The following is a 20349-nucleotide window of genomic DNA, read 5'->3' as shown; positions in this document are numbered from 1 at the left end:
CCTCCAAACATGTTTAGTGGAATTATGACCAAAAAGTTCTATTTTGGTCTCATCTGACCACATGACTTTCTCCCATGACTCCTCTGGATCATCCAAATGGTCATTGGCAAACTTAAGACGGGCCTTGACATGTGCTGGTTTAAGCAGGGGAACCTTCCGTGCCATGCATGATTTCAAACCATGACGTCTTAGTGTATTACCAACAGTAACCTCGGAAACGGTGGTCCCAGCTCTTTTCAGGTCATTGGCCAGCTCCTCCCGTGTAGTTCTGGGCTGATTTCTCACCTTTCTTAGGATCATTGAGACCCCACGAGGTGAGATCTTGCATGGAGCCCCAGTCCGAGGGAGATTGACAGTCATGTTTAGCTTCTTCCATTTTCTAATGATTGCTCCAACAGTGGACCTTTTTTCACCAAGCTGCTTGGCAATTTCCCCGTAGCCCTTTCCAGCCTTGTGGAGGTGTACAATTTTGTCTCTAGTGTCTTTGGACAGCTCTTTGGTCTTGGCCATGTTAGTAGTTGGATTCTTACTGATTGTATGGGGTGGACAGGTGTCTTTATGCAGCTAACGACCTCAAACAGGTGCATCTAATTTAGGATAATAAATGGAGTGGAGGTGGACATTTTAAAGGCAGACTAACAGGTCTTTGAGGGTCAGAATTCTAGCTGATAGACAGGTGTTCAAATACTTATTTGCAGCTGTATCATACAAATAAATAGTTAAAAAATCATATATTGTGATTTCTGGATTTTTTTTTTTTTTTGATTATGTCTCTCACAGTGGACATGCACCTACGATGACAATTTCAGACCCCTCCATGATTTCCAAGTGGGAGAACTTGCAAAATAGCAGGGTGTTCAAATACTTATTTTCCTCACTGTATATATATATATATATACACACACACACACACACACACACACACACACAGTATACACATATTTTGTACAATTAATGCATTTATTCACCAAGGAGGCATCAAATTGATCACAATTCTTTCAAACTCTCTATTTATCAAAGCATCCAGAAAAAGAAGGTATCACTGTTTCCACAAAAATATTAAGCAGCACTGTTTGCAACATTTATAATAATACAAAATGTTTCTTGTGCAACAAATCAGCAATTGGGAATGATTTCTGAAGGATCATGTGACACTGATGACTGGAGTAATGATGCTGAAAATTCAGCTTTTCCATTACAGGAATTATTTACATTTAAAACATATTATCAAAAAGAAAAGTTATTTTAAATTGCAATAATATTTCACAATATTGCTGACCCCAACATTTTGTTGTGTTATTTATGCCAAGCAAACGAACATAAATAATCAATATGTGCCTGAATTGTTGCAATGAGGAAACAACACATAATCAACCAAGCAAAGACATCCTTTACACACTCATTGTGCATGTCCAAATATTAAATGTGTAATGCAAACTATGAGGACGTTTGTTTTGCTGAACCCATTTCCCTCAGCCGCTTGTGTAGTTAGCATGAGAAGGGCAGCTGTCTATTCACATCCTTGGAATCTGAGCACACATGATCACAACAGGTAGCAAAAACTGCTCCGAATTACACCAGCTGAATTACTCATCTTACACCCAGACACAGTGTTACACATTCCCTGAGTTCATAAAATTTTCTAAATTATTTGAAAAGTCCTGCATAAATAACATTTCGATAAAACCTTTCAAGGTCAAAACATTTGTTTTTAAATGACACCAATGCATTTAGAAAATAGATGGGGTGAATTTTCATATCATGCCGAATTCAGCAACTCTGATCTAGCAAGCTATATTTGTCAAACACCAGAGAGGCCGGCAGCACCAGGAATGAAAACCTCACATCTCCCACTGTCTGGTCTCCTGCATGCTGCACTGCTTCAACATGCTCTAACATGCTTCCTACAGCTGAGGGCCAACATTCCAGGCCGATCACCTTTAAAGATTATTTTACATGAGGTGAAAAGTTAAAAAGGTAGGTTTGGAAGTAAATATCAAAACTGAAAACAGAGCAAAGGAAAACATGAAGATGATTGAGGCATCTTCAAGAAATATATCTACATTTGGCTTTTTTCATATAAAGACAAAACCAGTTAGGGCAGTCACTTTTGTGAAAAAATCCTGTTAGATTTTTGAGACATAAGTGTTCATTGAATCGATTGTAAAGAGGGCACTTGAGACGTGCACAAGTCAGCAAATATTCCTGATGATTTATTGTCATGAAGTTTCGTGCACAATGACAAACAGGAGTGCAACATTCTCAAAAAACAATAAGCAGAGTGGACTGCCATAACTTCAATGAAAAACATTACTGCAGGCAATTTTTACATAGTCAAGTCAAGTCAAGTCAAGTATATTTGTATAGTGCTTTTCACAATACAGATTGTATCAAAGCAGCTCAAGAGGTTCAAGAGGTTCAAGAGGCATTTATTTGTCATTTGCATAGTTAACACTAGGGAAGAACTGTGCATTGAAATGCTTGTGACGAGGCTCATACATATAGTGACAATAGCAAGACATAAAGGACATAGACTTATGTGGATAGCACAGAGATTTTTGAGTGCAAGTGCAAGTACAATAAAGTGCAAGTACAATAAAGTAAAATAAGAGCATCATATATTCCAGTTTTAGATGAAGGATGGTTGGTTGTTAAGCAGTCTGATGGCTTGAAGATAGAAACTATTCTTCAATCTTGTTGTCCGTGATCGAATGGATCGTAAGCGTCTGCCAGATGGCAGTATGGCAAACAGATGATGAGCAGGGTGAGTGCAGTCCTTAATGATGCTGCGAGCCTTTCTCAAGCAGCGAGTTTGATAGATGTCCTGTAAGGATGAAAGTTTATGTCCAATGATGAGCTCTGCTGTTCTCACCACTCGCTGAAGAGCTTTGCGGTCCAAAGTAGAGCAGTTGCCGTACCATACCGTGATGCAGCCGGTCAGAATGCTCTCTATAGTGCAGCGGTAGAAATTTGACATGATGTTTGAGGAGATGCCAAACCTTTTTAGTCTCCGCAGGAAGTAGAGACGCTGACGGGCTGTTCTCACTATGGTCTCTGAGTGTAGGCTCCAGGAAAGATCCTCAGAGATATGAATGCCAAGGAACTTGTAGCTCTTAACTGTCTCTACTATCTCTCCATTAATGTGAATAAGAGTGTGACTCTCTCTCTGTGACTTCCTGTAGTCCACGATCATCTCCTTGGTCTTTCTGACATTTAGAGAGAGATTGTTATCAGCACACCATGCTGTGAGTGCATTAACCTCATCTCTGTAGGATTTCTCATCGCCATTAGTGATGAGTCCTAGGATAGTAGTATCGTCAGCATATTTGAGGATGATGTTGGAACTATGCTTAACAGAACAGTCATAAGTGAACAGGGAGTATAAGAGAGGACTGAGTACACATCCCTGTGGGGCACCAGTGTTGAGTATGAGTGAGGAGGATGTGTAATTGCCAATTCTAACCACTTGGGGTCTGCCGGTCAGGAAATCCAGGACCCAGTTACATAAGTGACTGTTAAGACCCAGATCTTTCAGTTTGGCTATAAGTTTGGTAGGAATGATGGTGTTAAATGCAGAGCTGTAATCGACGAACAGCATCCGCACATAGGTGTCTCTTCCTTCCAAGTGTTCCAGGGCAGAGTGTATGGCCATTGCAATGGCGTCATCAGTGGATCTGTTAGACCGGTAAGCAAATTGGAATGGGTCCAGGGTGTCAGGCAGAGAGGAGCAAATGTGGGATTTGACTAACCGTTCGAAGCACTTCATGATCACTGATGTCAGTGCTACAGGGCGGTAGTCATTCAGGCAGGAGACAGTTGTTTTTTTGGGAACAGGGATGATGGTAGTTTGCTTAAAGCATGTGGGGATCACTGTTAGACTCAAGGAGAGGTTAAAGATGTTGGTGAAGACATCTGCTAACTGGACAGCGCAAGCCCTCAGGACACGTCCGTGTATGCCATCTGGACCTGGAGCTTTTCGGCCGTTGACTCTCTTGAAGGCCTTTCTCACTTCGAGTGTCGTTAGAACCAAAGGGCAGCAGGTATTTTCACAGCAGGGAATGTGTTGCCTGACTCAAAGCGAGCATAGAATGTATTAAGCTCATCTGGTAAAGAGGCAGACAAAGACACACCACTGCTTTTCCTTCCTTTGTAGTCCGTGATATAGCGCAAACTGCTCCACATGCGTTGGGGGTCAGAACCATGATAGTCTGACTCCACTCTGTCCCTAAAGTCTCTTTTGGCTGATTTGATGGTTCTCTGAAGGTCATACCTGGACTTCTTGTAAGCAGTTAGATCCCCAGAGTTGAAGGCAGCAGTTCGTGCTCTTAATTTGGCACGCACCTCACCGTTGACCCATGGTTTCTGGTTTGGAAATGATTTAACATTAATGGATGGGACAACATCCTCTGTGCATTTGTTAATGTAGCATACCACAGAATCTGTGTATTCTTGTGTGTTGTCTCCTGCTGCATCATGAAACATCTGCCAGTCTGTGGATTCAAAACAGTCCTGCAGTGTGGAGATGGCATCCTCACTCCATTTGTGAACTGTTTTAAAAACTGTTTTTTCCTGTTTCAGGCATTGTCTGTAGGCTGGTAGCAGCAATATGCTAATGTGGTCACCTTTGCCGAATGCTGGACGGGGGAGAGGTTTATAACTGTCCTTTAGTGTTGTATAGCAGTGATCTAATGTCTGATCACCTCGTGTGGGGAAATTTATGTGCTGGTAAAATTTGGGAAGAACTTTCCTCATATTCACCCTGTTAAAATCCCCAACAACGACGAAAGCAGAGTCAGGATGAGCAATTTCTAATCCATTTATGGTACTATACAGTTCGTCCAATGCTTTAGTTTTGTCCACTTGAGGCGGGATATAAACAACTGTAATAATGATAGAATTAAACTCCCGCGGGAGGTAGAAAGGGCGCACTTTAATGGAGAGTAGTTCGCTCTCAGGGGAGCAGTGTGTAGATAAAACTGTAACATCAGTGGCCCAACGAATGTTAATCATAAAGCACACACCTCCACCTCTGCTCTTACCGGAGTTTAGCGATCTGTCATGACGAAAAACGGAGAATCCAGGCGGTGTAATGGCCGTATCGGGTACTTCTGAGTGTAACCACGTCTCACAAAAAGCCAGAATGCAGCAGTTACGAATGTCCCGCTGGTGTGTGATTCTCGCATTAAGTTCGTCAAGTTTGTTATCCAGAGACTGTATGTTGGCTAACAAGCCAGAATGCAGCAGTTACGAATGTCCCGCTGGTGTGTGATTCTCGCATTAAGTTCGTCAAGTTTGTTATCCAGAGACTGTATGTTGGCTAACAAGATGGTAGGGAGAGGAGGATTAAAACTTCTTTTCCGCGATCTGCATAGAATTCCAGCACGCTTGCCTTTCCTCCTTTTCCGACGGTGTCTTAGAATGCAGGCCGGCAACAGTGGGAGAGCGTAGACGCTGAAGCTGGAGTACTGTGGCAGCGTCGTTTCCGAACCGAAGTTTAAATTAGATCGAATGTCCAGTAGTGTTTGTCGATCATACTGGATGAGAGTCTGTACTGTCTGAGCGAAAGTATGTATAAGTAGTAACACAAATAACACGAAAAACCACAAAGTTTACACAGAGCGCTCGTCAGCGACGCCATCATAGCGGCACGCCGGAAGGACCATAGGACCATGAGTCCTTAGCTTCACAGTATTAAATTAAAATAATACAACAAGGTTTGTTTCTAATGGAATTTATTGATTGATAAAATCAAATTAAATATCCCCAAAATATCCCCAACTGAGCAAGCCAAAGGCAACAGTGGCAAGGAACCGAAAAACTCCATCAAGTGACATAATGGTGTCCTAAAACTCCATCAGGTGACCTAATGGAGAAAAAAAAACCTTGGGAGAACCCAGGCTCAGTCGGGGGCCAGTTCTCCTCTGGCATTTATGAACTAGAGGCCGGATTGTAGTTTGCTTGTTTCCTTATAATATTTCCAAGTGGCATCATATATATTGAGAATAACAGAGGGCCTAACACAGATCCCTGCGGCACTCCATAGTTTACTGGAGTTATGATAGATTTTTCTCCATTTAAATAGACAAAATGGTAGCGGTCAGATAGGTATGATTTGAACCAGCTTAATGCTTGTCCTTGAACACCAGTATAATTTTGTAGTCGATCTAAGAGTATTGTGTGATCTATAGTGTCGAACGCAGCACTAAGATCGAGTAAAACTAGTATTGAGATACAGCCTTGGTCAGAAGCTAAAAGTAAATCATTTGTGATTTTAACGAGCGCAATTTCAGTGCTATGGTGCGGCCTGAATCCAGACTGAAACTTTTCGTAGATATCATTTTCTTGCAAGAAAGAGCCCAGTTGAGCGGACACCACTTTTTCTAATATTTTAGACATAAATGGAAGATTTGAAATGGGTCTATAATTTGCTAGGTTATTATGATCTAATTGTGGTTTCTTAATGAGTGGTTTTATAACTGCCAGTTTAAATGTTCTTGGAACATGACCTAAAGATAAAGACGAGTTAATAATATTGAGGAGAGGCTCTTCCACTACAGGTAACACTTCTTTCAGTAGTTTAGTTGGTATAGGATCTAATAAACATGTTGTTGTTTTAGATGAAGTGATACGTTTATTTAACTCTTTTTGTTCTATAGTTGTAAAGCACTGTAATTGTTCTTGCGGGGTGATAATTGAGGCTGAATTATAAGGCGCAATTGAAGATTGAACGTTTACAGTTGTGGTTCTGATGCTTTCTATTTTCTCAGTGAAGAAGTTCATGAAATCATTACTACTGAACTGTAACGGGATATTTTGTTCGGGTGACGTCTGTTTATTTGTTAGTCTAGCCACGGTGTTAAATAAAAACCTTGGATTATTTTGGTTATTTTCTATTAGTTTGCGGAGGTGCTCAGCCCTGGCCGCTTTTAGGGCCTTTTTATAACGTGACATACTGTCTTTCCACGCGATTCTAAAGACCTCTAAATTAGTTTGTCTCCATTTACTCTCTAAAATACGGGTTTCTCTCTTTAGAACATGCGTAGTATTGTTGTACCATGATGCTTTAATTTTTTCTCTGACCTTTTTTAATTTAATAGGTGCAACAACATCCAATGTTCTAGAGAGAATGGTGCTCATAGTGCTAGTTAGTTCTTCTAGTTCATCTGTTTGTTTGGGTTCAGGCAGCAGCTGAGACAGATTAGATAAGCAATTTGAGAAATTATCTATGGTGGATGGAAGGATTGTTCTGCCTAGTTGATAACGTGGCGCCGCATGACATATTACAGCAGTACGTAATATACAAGTTACCATGTAATGGTCAGTGACATCATCACTTTGTGGAATGATATCTATATCGGTTGGATCGGTTCCATGTGATATAATTAAATCGAGTGTATGATTAAGACGATGAGTTGGTCCGGTGACGTTTTGCTTGACCCCAAATGAATTTAATAAATCTGTAAACGCAGCCCCTAACGCATCATTTGGATTATCTACGTGTATGTTAAAATCTCCAACAATTAATGCTTTATCGACATTGACTAATAGGTCTGAGAGAAAATCTGCAAACTCTTTCAGGAAATCAGCGTAAGGCCCAGGCGGTCTATATACGGTAGCCAAGGCTAGAGATAATAGGGATGTTTTTCTAACATCTAAGAGCGTAACATTTAGTACAAGTACTTCAAACGAAATAAACTTATAACCCGTTTTCTGAGTAACATTGAGAATATCTCTATAGATTGTTGCAACACCGCCGCCACGACCAATCAAACGGGGCTCATGCTTATAACAGTATCCAGATGGAGTAGACACCGAAATAATAATTTGGTTTAAGCCAGGTTTCAGTAAGGCAAAGTACATCGAAGCTATTATCTGTGACTATTTCATTTACAATAACTGCCTTAGGTGTGAGTGATCTAATGTTTAGAAGACCTAGCTTTAGAAATTGTTTTTGTTTACTAATAGCAACATTTTCTGTTTTAATAACAATTAGATTTTTCCTAGATCCTGCAGTAGATTTATTATTTGATCTCACTAAACGAGGAATAGACACGGTTTCTATGCAATGTTCTACACTAGTATTTATATCAGTTAAATTGGTGCAGCAGAGACTATGATTTGGACTTTTGGTTACTAGTCAAAAGGTATTTAACATTTTGGAGATGTTATCCGACAGAAGATCTGCTCCGAATCTGCTTGGGTGTAAGCCATCAGCACGGAAAAGCCTAGGACGCTCCCAAAACAGATTCCAATTATTTACAAAGAGCAGTTTCTGCTCATTGCACCATGACATTAACCAATAATTTAGCGCAAATAATCTGCTGAACTTTTCATGCCCTAGTCGGTACGTGGGAAGCGGTCCTGACACAATGATCGTTGTTTCAGGCGATGTGCTGCGTACCGTATCGATCAGATTCCTGAAGTCTTTCTTCAGAACCTCCGTCTGGCGCAGCCTGATGTTGTTCACTCCCACGTGCAGGACCACAGTTCCGACGCACTCGTCACCGTTCAGAATCTCGTGAGCGTGAGTAGCGATTTCAGAAACACGAGCACCAGGAAAGCAGTGACTGTGCACCTTACTTTTACCTAACGTAGCGTGTACGTGGCGAACGATGGAATCGCCGATGATCATAGCATCGCGTTCTGTTTCGCGAAGAGGGGAGAAGCGGTTTTGTGTGGATAACTCGAAAACCGGGAGGGTCGGAGAGAGTCTTGGTCTAGACCTGACTCGCGTCTTCCACTGCGGAACCACCCAGGCTTCGTGGTGGCGTGTTGGAGCCGGAGTGAACGAGACCATGGCTGATCGCGACCTCGGCGCTCGGGACCGATGCTGAGAAACGCACGGAGTAGACGAGGTCGGAGTCAGCGGGTTAGTAACGTTAATCACTGATTTGTGTGCATCGGCGCGTGATGTTTCAAGAGCTAAACGCCGGTCTATCAGCTCGGCTTGTCTCAATAAAAGGTCGTGGATCTGTTTCTCAACAGCTTCCAGCTCAGACTGCAGTGCGTGCAGCTCAAATGTGTACTCACCTGCACCAAAAGGTAGACTACTTACATCTGATATATTCGCCATTTTAACAGATTGACAGTAAGTTAGCAACGAAGCTACCAGTGATGCTATCAATATTAATACTAATTTATGACTGAAGTCTTGGATATAATCCGTCTTTTTAGTGGTAAGGGTGTAGAGTAGACGCACGATAGGCGAAAAAAAAAAAGTTTGTTTGTAAGTGAGTGGGGAGAAGACGCGTTCAGCCGTGATCCACAGGAGTAACCTATAAGAGTATCCGGCGTTGGATCACTAATAGGCTTGAGACGCGTCTGCTCAACAGTCCGCGTTGTAACTATGAGGTTTGAGCAGTAGTGCTTCTCAGTGAGGAAAAGTAGAAAATGTTCGTTGTAAGTGAGTTTAAAGAGAAAATCAAGAATTATAAATCAGATCGGTAGATCTCCAAAGACAACAACGCGTTCAGCAGCGAATTCGAAAGAAGTCTCGAATTCCGAATTCCTCGGAACACATAGCTGTGTTTACGATTAGAAATGTCAACAAATTTCGCCTACGTAGGCGATTGTAGACCGTAGCCCGAATCTGTATCTGTATGCATGAGACTGTCTGCATACCGGCAGAATTCACATTTTTGTAGTAAAAAGAGACACATTATGCAGAAGTATAATTTGCTGTTATGTGTGTTTGTCAGAACCTGCAGTTGCTGTGTCTTCATTAAGGGGGATTCACTGCGGGCGTATCGTGACGAGCTGGACGCACTCCGAGAAAAGACCGTTAAAATCGATTCCCTATTTTCGTTTTCGAAACTTGTGTTGGTTGGTCCGATCGATTGTGCAATCGATTTTTGAATGTAAAGTGACAGCCCTAAAACCAGTACATTATCTTAATCAATTATACTGCTCATTTAGTGGGCAGAGAGTGCAAAGAGTTTCCACTTGTAGTTTCAGGGCACCTTTCAAATACAGTATTAATGGTTATTCCTCCTGAAAACTAAAAGAGGCACTAAGCCAGCATTGAGAAGGCGTTGAGATGACTCAAGCTCCTGACAGTGCTTAGCCATCTAGCTATAGTTGAATAGTGTGAATATAGTGCTTCTCATCCCCCTTAAGATGTGAAGAAAGGATGCAAGAAAAGAAAATGAAGACGGAAGAATCGAAGGAAATCTTCCTTGTGTATTGGAATATTATTGATCACTCAAGCATCACTTCAAAAGGTCATCAGCTGCATTGAAGGGATCTGCCCTTATGTTGTTGAAGTTTGGTTATACTCTTAAAAATAACGTTTTTTTTATTGGCGTCTATATAGTTCTATCAAGCAGCTTTAACATCCATTGAACCTTTCCATTCAACAAAAAGGTTCTTTATACTATCAAAAGGTTGTTTAGATTATTAAAATGTTCTTCACACTAAGAAAAACATGGGGCTTTTAAGAATTGTTTGCTGAAAGGTTCTTTGGGGAAGCAAAAGTGATTCTTCTATGGCAGTCTTCAAGCCTGCTCCTGGCGACCCACTGCGAGGAAATGAGGAAGCATCAATTGAGAAGTACTGAGAAGCACCCATATCAACATTCAAGTGAACACAGCACAAAAAGATGTGGCTAATGACGTCACAATGGGGGTCTGTTCTCCAATATCCTTTTCTAAGACATGGGGAGTTGGGGGCTTTCCATAATGATGACATTCTTGGACACCCACTGTGAGGAAGGATTGTGCCACTCACAGCATACCACTCATAGAGCTGGTTTAGCAGTATCAACATGTTATTAGACACTCAACTGGGTGGAGCCTGCAAGAAATGTGGGAGAACTTGTTTTGTGTTGACAAAGGTTCCTCAGAAGAACTACAGTCATGCTGACTCTTCACCAAGAGCAACTGTAGATAAGCATCTTTGTTATGTAAGTGGAATGGCAACATGCTAAGCTATAATTACACTCTCAGAGACAGATAACATGTTATCTCACTCACCTGAAAAGCTCAATTGAAAATGGTTCTAATCCTTTAAAAGTATCTAATGTACTCAGAGAGAGAGAGAGAGAGAGAGAGAGAGAGAGAGAGAGAGAGAGAGAGAGAGAGAGATAGATAGAGAGAGAGAGGGAGGGAGAGAGAGAGAATATAGAGGCAAACAGCAGATCTTAAGATCTTACAGTCTTAAAGGGGTGGTAAAACACCTTTTTTCGAAGGCTTGATTGTTTTCCACACACTGGAACGTGTTCATGCTTCGTTTTTTAAAAATTTGCATTATTTTTCACATATTTAACCATTATTCTACACTGCTCTGTCCCTCCTTGTAAAAACAATCGGATGATTTCCGGTTTCTATGAAAGTGGACCTGCAATCTGGGTGAAAATAACAGAGTTTCGACGGCATGGCGGCAATGACACACTACTACCACAACAACTCTTCTCCAAAGCAACATAAAATGGCCTCGCCCCCTTTTTTTATTGTGTTCCCAGAGGAGGGGTTTATGTAAATGTTGGGGTTAGTGGAGGAATGTCTTGTGGTCCCTACCGGTCGTTTGCTGTAGTCCTTAGAAATTGATTTCTTTAAAAGCAAATATCTCCCTTTGTATTGAACTTTGAGCGTTGTAACTTTGCAGATGTTGTTTATGCTCAAACAGCAACATTACACACTAGCTAAAGTTAAAAAAGTGAAATCACATTCAACCACCCCTTTAAAGTAAAACTAGTTTTAGCTACTGTACCTTTAAGATTTCTCTAAGTAAATAGCCTGTTCAGTTCAATATAACTTGTTTCACTGTGTCTCTAAACCTATTTGCTTTAAAAGCTTGTGGAATGATACAGATCTTTACTGAACAAATAAAGACCTATGTCATCCATTTAAATGAGTGATATGGTTGGTTTCATGGAATTTCTCGGTAAGTTCTCAGTGCTCCATTACAAACAAACAAAAAGCCCTAGAAATTACAGTGTCCAGAGTGACGAGTCATATCTAGAGACCAGAATATCAACTTGGGAAGTGAGTCCTTTAGACTTAAGGAAGTAAGTGACCACTTAGCAACGGAATAGCAACACACTAAAAAACACTCAGAACACCTTGGCAACCACTTAGTCTTTTACCATTGTGATGCTGATATTTGCACAGGCGGGCACCACACACTGTGTCCGGAAATAAGTGTTTATTTCTAAAGGTCAGAGGAGGTGTGAAAGAAGATGATCATGTGGAAATAACTACTGTTTTTGATGCAAATAAATTTGACTAAAAATTAAGCTTAAATAAAATAATACAATGTTACATAAGTGTAGAAAATGTTCCCTTGAAATAAAATTCAGGTTTTCTGGCTTTAAAATGGAGGAAGGAGGATTATTTTGGAGAGATGCAGAGCAAAAGAATGATACAAATGTGCAGCTGTTTTTGTGCAGCTATTCTCTGTTCTTTTTTCCTCCCCTTTCCTGACCTTAGTCCTCAAAACAAGAGCAAAAACCCTGCTGGAGTCTTTCTCTTCACCAAACATGTTTGTATGTGCTCTGTTCGACATGATTAGCTTTTTTAATGAGTAGTTCTTGGCACTAAGTACATCACAACTATAGTTTCAAACAAACCCTGATTCAAAACCATCAACAACTATTACAAGTGAAAGGGTGAGGTAGATCAGGAAATCTGGTAGATCAGGTAGATCAACATCGCAACATCTCGGCTTATTTTTGTTTAATTTACTGGGTGAATGCCTGATTCTTTTCTGATAAATCTTGTGCTGGTACATGCGGTCCTGCAGTGTGATGACTGATGGGGTGCTAAAACACACATGTACTGCTTTTTACAGAGCAGTTAAAATCTGTCATGTCAATTAAAGGTTATGTCAACATGTCTACTTCAGCAGGTTATCTAGCCTCAGAAAGATACAGAATCACTCACATAAGTCATAAGCAGCTTCATTAATGTGTAAGTGTGTTGATGTGAGCACAAGCAAACTAAATGTACCATGAAAGGAAGCAAAGGGAGAAAAGGAAATTATATGATAAAGTCAGGGTTCCCACATCTTTGACCAATGAATTTACACAACAAAAGTTTGGGGTCAGTGAGATTATTTAGATTATTTATATAGAACACTTTCATTCAACAAGAATGCATTAAACTGATCAAAAGTGACAGTAAAGACATTTACAATATTACAAAAGATTTCTATTTTAAATAAATTATAATTAATTTCAGTTTTTTTTGTGGTTTCCACAAAAATATTAAACAGCTGTTTTCAACACTGATAACACTGGTCTACAGCCAAAACGATTCTGAAATAAATGTATTAAAACTTTCCTAAATCTGGGTCACTGAGAAAAAAAAAGAAAAAAAGAAAAAAAAATTATATATATATATATATATATATATATATATATATATATATATATATGCTTAAAATTCTGATTGGATCTAATTTTCAAGATATGCTATTGGTCAGTATATGTGACCCTTGACTTTGGAACGGCAGATCATAAGTGTGTAATAAAAGGAAGGGATCTCAATTTAAACCAGAAATTACTAAAATACATCTTTGCCAGGATATATGAATAAATCTATGACTGGGTTTGGACAATACTTGATTTTAAGACAAAACAATGAATGATGCAATCTGAAGCTGAATTGAATATGAATTGCATCGTTATTTCTAGAAGTCATGGATGATGCGAAGCTCTGCTGAACAAATTGCCCTATATCAGCTCTAGAAATCATACAGCAGGAGTGAAAAACTCAACTCTACAAGGCTGTGGCCCTCCAGGAATTTAGTTTCAAACCTGTTCCAACACACATACCTGTAGTTTTCAAATAAGCCTGAAGGACTTGATGAGCTGGATCAGGTGCGTTTAATTAGGGTTGAAGCTAAAGCAGGAACTGAGTTTTTCACACGTCATACAAACAATCAATCAATCAATCAAACTTTTATTACAGACTCAAAGTCCAATTTAAAAAAAAGACATTGAACAACATATACAACCCATACAATCCATCACAACCCATACAATTTTGTAATCATAGAGTTACAAAATACACCAGTACCAGTGTCTCCACAGCTTTGACTGATACCGTGTAGTACTAACCCTTATATTTGATAAACCCACAATAATTTCATTTTTAGAAGCATTAAGCCGGCAGATAAATCTATACATAAGATTACGTAACAGTGCTTTAAAAGTGATTACTCTTACACTCACAAACATTTCACTTGCACCATGCCATCTAGGTCTCCTTAGTAAGATTCTCATAGCATCGTTATAAGCTACTTGCAGCTTCTGTAAACTAGATGTTCTGTAGTTACACCACAAATGAGCAGTATAAAATGTTGTACAATATGCTTTAAAAAGTGACACCTTCACCTCATCTGAACAGAAACTAAACTTACGCAACAGTATATTTGCCTCATGCATCATGCGGCGTTGCCTTTCAATATCCTCATCATCTGTCATGTGCTCAGTGATAATATGTCCAAGGTATTTTACTTTCTCGCACACAGTGAGACTCTTGTTAGACAACTTAAAAACTGGAAAATTGATACTTTTATCCTCCTTAGTTCTGCAAGTCATAACCATACTCTTATCAGGATTATATACAATATCATGTTCAAGACCATAATCAGAACACACGTTTAAAAGCTGTTGAAGACCAGCACTGCTTGGACTAAACACCACAAGATCATCTGCATACATAATATGATTCACTAAAGTATTCCCAATCATACAACCAGTTTTACAAACATTCAAACATTCAGACAGCTCATCCATGTAAAGATTAAACAAAATTGGGGACAAAATCCCTCCTTGTCTCACACCGTTACTGACCCCAAAAGGGGCAGAGACCTTATTGCCCCATTTAACTCGCATCAACTGGTGGGCATACCAATAGGCCAAGATTCTCACAATGTATTCTGGTACCCCTCTTTGTCTCATTTTAAAAAATAGCTTAGCATGGTTAACCCGATCAAAAGCTTTAGATGCATCAATGAAACACATAAAAACTGATGAATTTTTATCTCTATACTTATTTACAATTTCCTTTAATGCATAGATGCAAAGATCAGTACCATGTTTAGCCTTAACCCTCTGGGGTCTGAGCTGTTTTCTGGGCCCTGGAGTAGAGCTGAAGATCTTTGCCCGAACCCGACGGGACCCGACGGGACCCGTCGGGACCCGACGGGTTTGGTCGGGTTCGGACTTAATTTCTATTATTTTACACGGGCTCGGGCCGGGCTCGGGCTCGCGCTTCGGGTTGCGTGGTAAATGAGCGGTCAGGTGATGTGTTTAGATTAGCGTGAAAATGGATATTGAGGAGGTGAAATGGAGGCTGGTCTCTGGAGGACTTATTTTATTTCTTTGTTCCAACTTCCAAGGGGCCTCTAGCCTCCGTTAGTCATGAATAAATGATGTTCAAATTTTTATAAATTACTCCTTTTTTATGAAAGACAAAGGTGCTGTGTGCGTGCGTCTCTTTCTTTCTTTCTCTCCCTTTTCCGCCGAGTGGTGCGTGTGCCGGCTCGCGGTGTGAAGCGCGTGTCCGCGCTATTCTCCGACACTCTTATCACTGCTGATAGACGGCCTTTTGGACAGTCGGGCTGTAAACGGGTTCGGGCTTTTAAAAAGCTGTCAATCAAAATGTACTTGTCGGGCTCGGGCCTTTTCGGGCCGAACTTTTAAGGCCCGATTACAGCTCTACCCTGGAGGTGTTCTGACATGCTCTGACATTTGTGCTTATTTCTGTTACTTGTGACATTTTCATGGCTAAAGTCTAATTACACTGTATTCAGCACAAACTCTGCTACAATAATATATCAGCAGCATGTGTGTAAAAGTTTGTTGTTTTGAGATAATGACATTTATGCGTGGTTTGTGAAAATACAAAAAAAAAATTCTCACTGAAATAAGGTCATGAAACCCATACTGATTATTTCTTCACAAGACTTTTGAAAATTGTATGACGTAGCCTAGAATATTTGCTCTAAAACTATGTGAAAATCACCCTGACTGCTCATTCAGATAAGACAATATATTGATTTAAAAATTTTACGACGTGTTTTGTGTGAAAAAGCTTTATGCGAATGATAAATTTCTTATCTTGATAAGTAATCTGTATTGCAATACACCAATTAACATCCAATCTAACCACCTTTACCAGTGAGTCTACTTTTTTTTTTTTCCACAGTATGGCTACACCGCCAGATATACTACCTTTAATTAAATCCATACCAAGATCTGTTGTGGATTCACCAGCACCATTGAAGTTATCATTAAGAGAATTCAATTTATCCAAATCATGCACTGCTAAAAAAGTGTTGTGTCTAATAGTGTTGTGCTCTCTTATTTTTCAATAAACTGAAACTGAACACAGGGAAATAAATATAAGGAACAAACAAAGGGAACTAGATGAACACAGGTGAACAGAATCTAATCAATGATTAACTTCACATTACTTTTCTTTCTTTTTTTACTGTAATTTCGATCAAATAAATGCAGCCTTGGTAAGCATAAGAGACTTCTTTTAAAAATATTTAAAAATTCTTCCAGACTCCAAACTTTAAACAGTAGTGTAACTGACTTTCTAGCCAATTAAAAAATGTGGGGAAATGTATACAGATATTTTAGATTTTTTTCTTTCAAATTATATTAACTTCCAAAAACTTTTAAAGATTTTATTAATATTATTATTATTATTATTCATAAAACTATTTTAAAATTACTGGATATTTCCATATTTTCTCTGAACGTGGGATCCCTGTAAAGATGTTTGGCAGAAATACTGCAAATAAGTGCACGAGTGATGTATGAATTATTATGCAAATACTTACAGTAGCTCCAACCCTAAGATCATGGTCACATTGTCTCCAGAGTAGTTGCTGCGGAAACTGATCTGGAACAGGTGGCTGGCCACGTTCTGTCGTGACGTCAGCATTCCCGCAGTGCCACGTACTGGAGAGAGATTCAGGTCTTCTGCCTGACACGACCCCACCCAGATCTGATCCCTCAGTGCATAGTCTATAACTGTATAGCTCTCCTCGCTGAGGGAAGAGAAACAGAGAGAGTCAGAGATTAATATTAAGGAATATTCCAGGTTAAATCACTTGGATCTCGGATATACATTTGCGATGGAATACCACCAAGTCCATCACAAACAATTGTACTTTTCACATTTTTATTGAATACATTAAGTAATCATTCACAGAGCAGGGAGGAGAAATTAAGTTGAAAAGTTTTCCTTTAGAACTTCCACCAGATGTTTACTGTAGCTGCTTGAAAGACTTTTGACCAATTTTGGACCATCCCTCAGCTCAAATCTGTTTCAGTTTATCTATATTTCTGGGTTGTCTTGTTTGCAGAGCACTCTTTAGGTTATGTCACAGAATATCAATTGGCTTCAGGCCAGGACACTTCTTTTGTTGAATCACCCAACCTCTTTTAAGCTTGAAGTCTGAACATCTGTCCTGACATTCTCATGCAAAAATGTCTTGATAGTCTCTTGAATTCATTGTTCCTTCAATGATCCACATGTGTCCTTGGGCCACCATGAGACATGTCAATATTTTTCCTTTGGTCGCATTGGTTTCCTATGTGTTGTCCTTCCCTATGTGTTGTTTTTCTGATAGTGGGTACAGGGAGAATCGATTTTCAATCCCTGCGTATCGAGGAGAACAGATGTGTCAGAATGTGCCTTTATTTAACGGGCAGGTCTTCTGTGCAACCTACACTTACAATCTCATCTTCTTAATTGACTCCATTTGGCTTCTGGAGAAGTCTTAACACAGAGGTTTACTTCATTTGTCCAGTCTGCCTGGCTAATAATCACTCATTGTCTTCAAGAAAACGTTTGTGTTATTACAGTTTGTGTGTTATTAGTGATGTCAAATTGTGTCTATGTTGTCTATTTGTGACTAAGATAAAGATTGGACCACATTTTATGAGCGATCAATGCAGAAATCAAGACATTTTCAAAGGGTTCACAAATTTATTCTTGTGACTGTACATCTAGCTTCAGTTGCCTGTCTAACGCTTTCCTGCCATCTGGAAGTAATTGGAAGGTTTAGGTAGGTCAAATGGCCCCTCGCTGCAGAGACGTGAGGCTCTCGATCTCTGCTGAGGCCCATCAACAGCAGCTAACTGTACACCAACACACATGTGCAGCAGTGCCATATCTTTTTACCAGGGACCACTGGCCTACTGTTATATGTACATGACTTCAGGGAGAAGCTGTGGGTTTAAAGTGCAGGTTATCAGCTATCCATCAAATCTTGCTCCAAAATGTTTCTCTTCTCTCTGCTTGAGAACCATTTGAAATTAAATTTCAACTTTATTGTCCAACTCAAGGCCAGAAAATAAGGTAGGGTGTAACGGTTCACAAAATTCATGGTTCGGTTCAATACGATACACTTGTGTCACGGTTCGGTACGTTTTCGATACAGCAAAAAGAAAGAAATGCCAGAGAAATTTCCTTGATTTTTTTATTTATTCTTTTTTTATTAGAACTAACATCATAAAGTATGACTTTTTTTTTTTTCTTTGAGCAATGATGGAGCTATAATTGACTCTTCTTAGGAGCATATAAAACAAAACAGCTCCTTGGAAAAAATTTAATGTAATATTTTGTGCTTATAAACAAATGTTTATTTTAGTTCAGATTAACATTTGAGGGCAGCAATGTTATTCATAATGTCGAAATAAATCCGACATAAAGTTACTTGAAAGCATAGCCTGCTATTCCTGCCAAACTTCCAAAGTTGCAGTTAGTGTTACTACAGTAAATCCAATATTGCAGATCTGTGGACACTGGATAGTTCATTCATGTCACAATGTTTCTTACTGGTTTCCACGTCAACGCTGTTTGATCCGTTAATAACGGAGAAATGTGAATGTTTCTCACTAGATCTCGCAGCGATGTTATTACTTTAGTGGCGAGTTCAAATGCTTTCTTTACTGGATCTCTTAGCGTTGTGTAGTATAAGATCGGCTCGCGCTGCGTTGGTCCAAACTGATAAACAGTCCGTCATGAGTAGCTCAGTTTCGTTCCGCTTACATTGCGTTTGCCATTTGATGTTGTGGTCGCGCCAGCGTCTACATTATAAGCGCTCGCGACGCGCTTACATTTTAAATAACCGTTCGGTTTGAAAATGCGTGCCTTGTTCCGAACAGTTTAGTACGAATACGCGTACCGTTACACCCCTAAAACAGTGACAATCGATTATGGCACTTTGCCGCATCGATGCTGAATCGTGCATGCCCCGCATTGCGATGCATCGCCGAATCGATTATTGTTGACACCACTACAAAACATCAATCAAAACCAGAATGGAATGTGCAGTACGGAAAAGGAAAAGGGGATAGACTGATAAAGAGGAACGCTGGAAGAGTGGTAAAGAGGTGGAGGCGTAATGTAGACCTTAACGGGTGAATCTCATGAAATATTAAGACATGTCCCAGTCAAATATCACCCCAAAATCAAAAGAAACAAATAACATATTTTGGACAGAAATTTCTAACTCTATCCTGAGTAAGCTATCTGTATGCAAAATAATAATAATCATAAATGTAAGAAGTACAAGTATAAGTATACAGTACACTTTAGTATTTGTTGTACTGAATTTTATGCAGATTTTAATAATAATAAAAGCATTTTGTCTTGACAGGATGGATCAATAATTATAGTAATGAAAATGTGATGCTTTTTCTTGCATTGTAGTAATAATATTTTTTCCTGAAGGAATAGTTCACACAAAAATGAAAATTCTGTCCTCATTTTCTCACCCTAATGTTATTCCAAACCTGTTTGACTTTCTTTCTACTGTGTAACATAAAATAAGATATTTTTTTATGTCTCAGTTTGTTTATTTATTTTAATTTGTCCATATAAAGGTAGTCAACATTAACAAAGAGGGAGAGTAAATGACATACTGAGGAAACATATACAATACAATATATATTTGTCTACTTTAAATTTGTAGATGTCCTGTCACTTGTCACATATCTGTACAATATATTAAACAAAACAGTATTTCTGTCTATAGTCAAGATGCTACAATGTTTTTCTATGATTTAAATGATTAAAAGTCTCTGACAATGACTGCTGACTGTTTTAATTAGAATGTTGATGTGTAAGCAAGTGCGATTCATAAAAATATTGAAATGCTAGTGGTGTGAATAATAAGTCAGCATGTCTTCAGCCAGATAATTAGCTGTGTTTGTATAGAGATAATTGAATAAGTGGAGTCAGATCCTCCTGTTCAGTTCCTGAAAATCCTCTGGGCTCTGTCCAACACAATCACAATGGCACTTACATTCCACTGGCAGAAGACGACAGATCCTACAGACAGAGTGGGACCATCACACATAATCGGAAGTCTGGAAGAAACACG

At 39.4% G+C, this 20349-nt stretch overlaps 1 protein-coding gene across 1 annotated transcript in view; it reads right to left on the bottom strand.

Moving 5' to 3' along the window:
* Nucleotides 1-20349, bottom strand: part of LOC311290901 (rho guanine nucleotide exchange factor 26-like) — a 164275-nt gene that overhangs the window by 19130 nt on the left and 124796 nt on the right. Inside the window, exon 12 of the mRNA XM_084409646.1 lies at nucleotides 16795-17004. Coding sequence (XP_084265772.1) covers nucleotides 16795-17004 — 210 coding nt within the window. The remainder of the gene's footprint in view (nucleotides 1-16794; nucleotides 17005-20349) is intronic.

The sequence above is a fragment of the Rutilus rutilus genome (genome assembly GCF_951802725.1).
Source record: "Rutilus rutilus genome assembly, chromosome: 5".
Classification (NCBI taxonomy): Eukaryota; Metazoa; Chordata; class Actinopteri; order Cypriniformes; family Leuciscidae; genus Rutilus; species Rutilus rutilus.
Note: the sequence above shows the minus strand (reverse complement) of the source record. Positions and strands in the feature narration are given on the sequence as shown.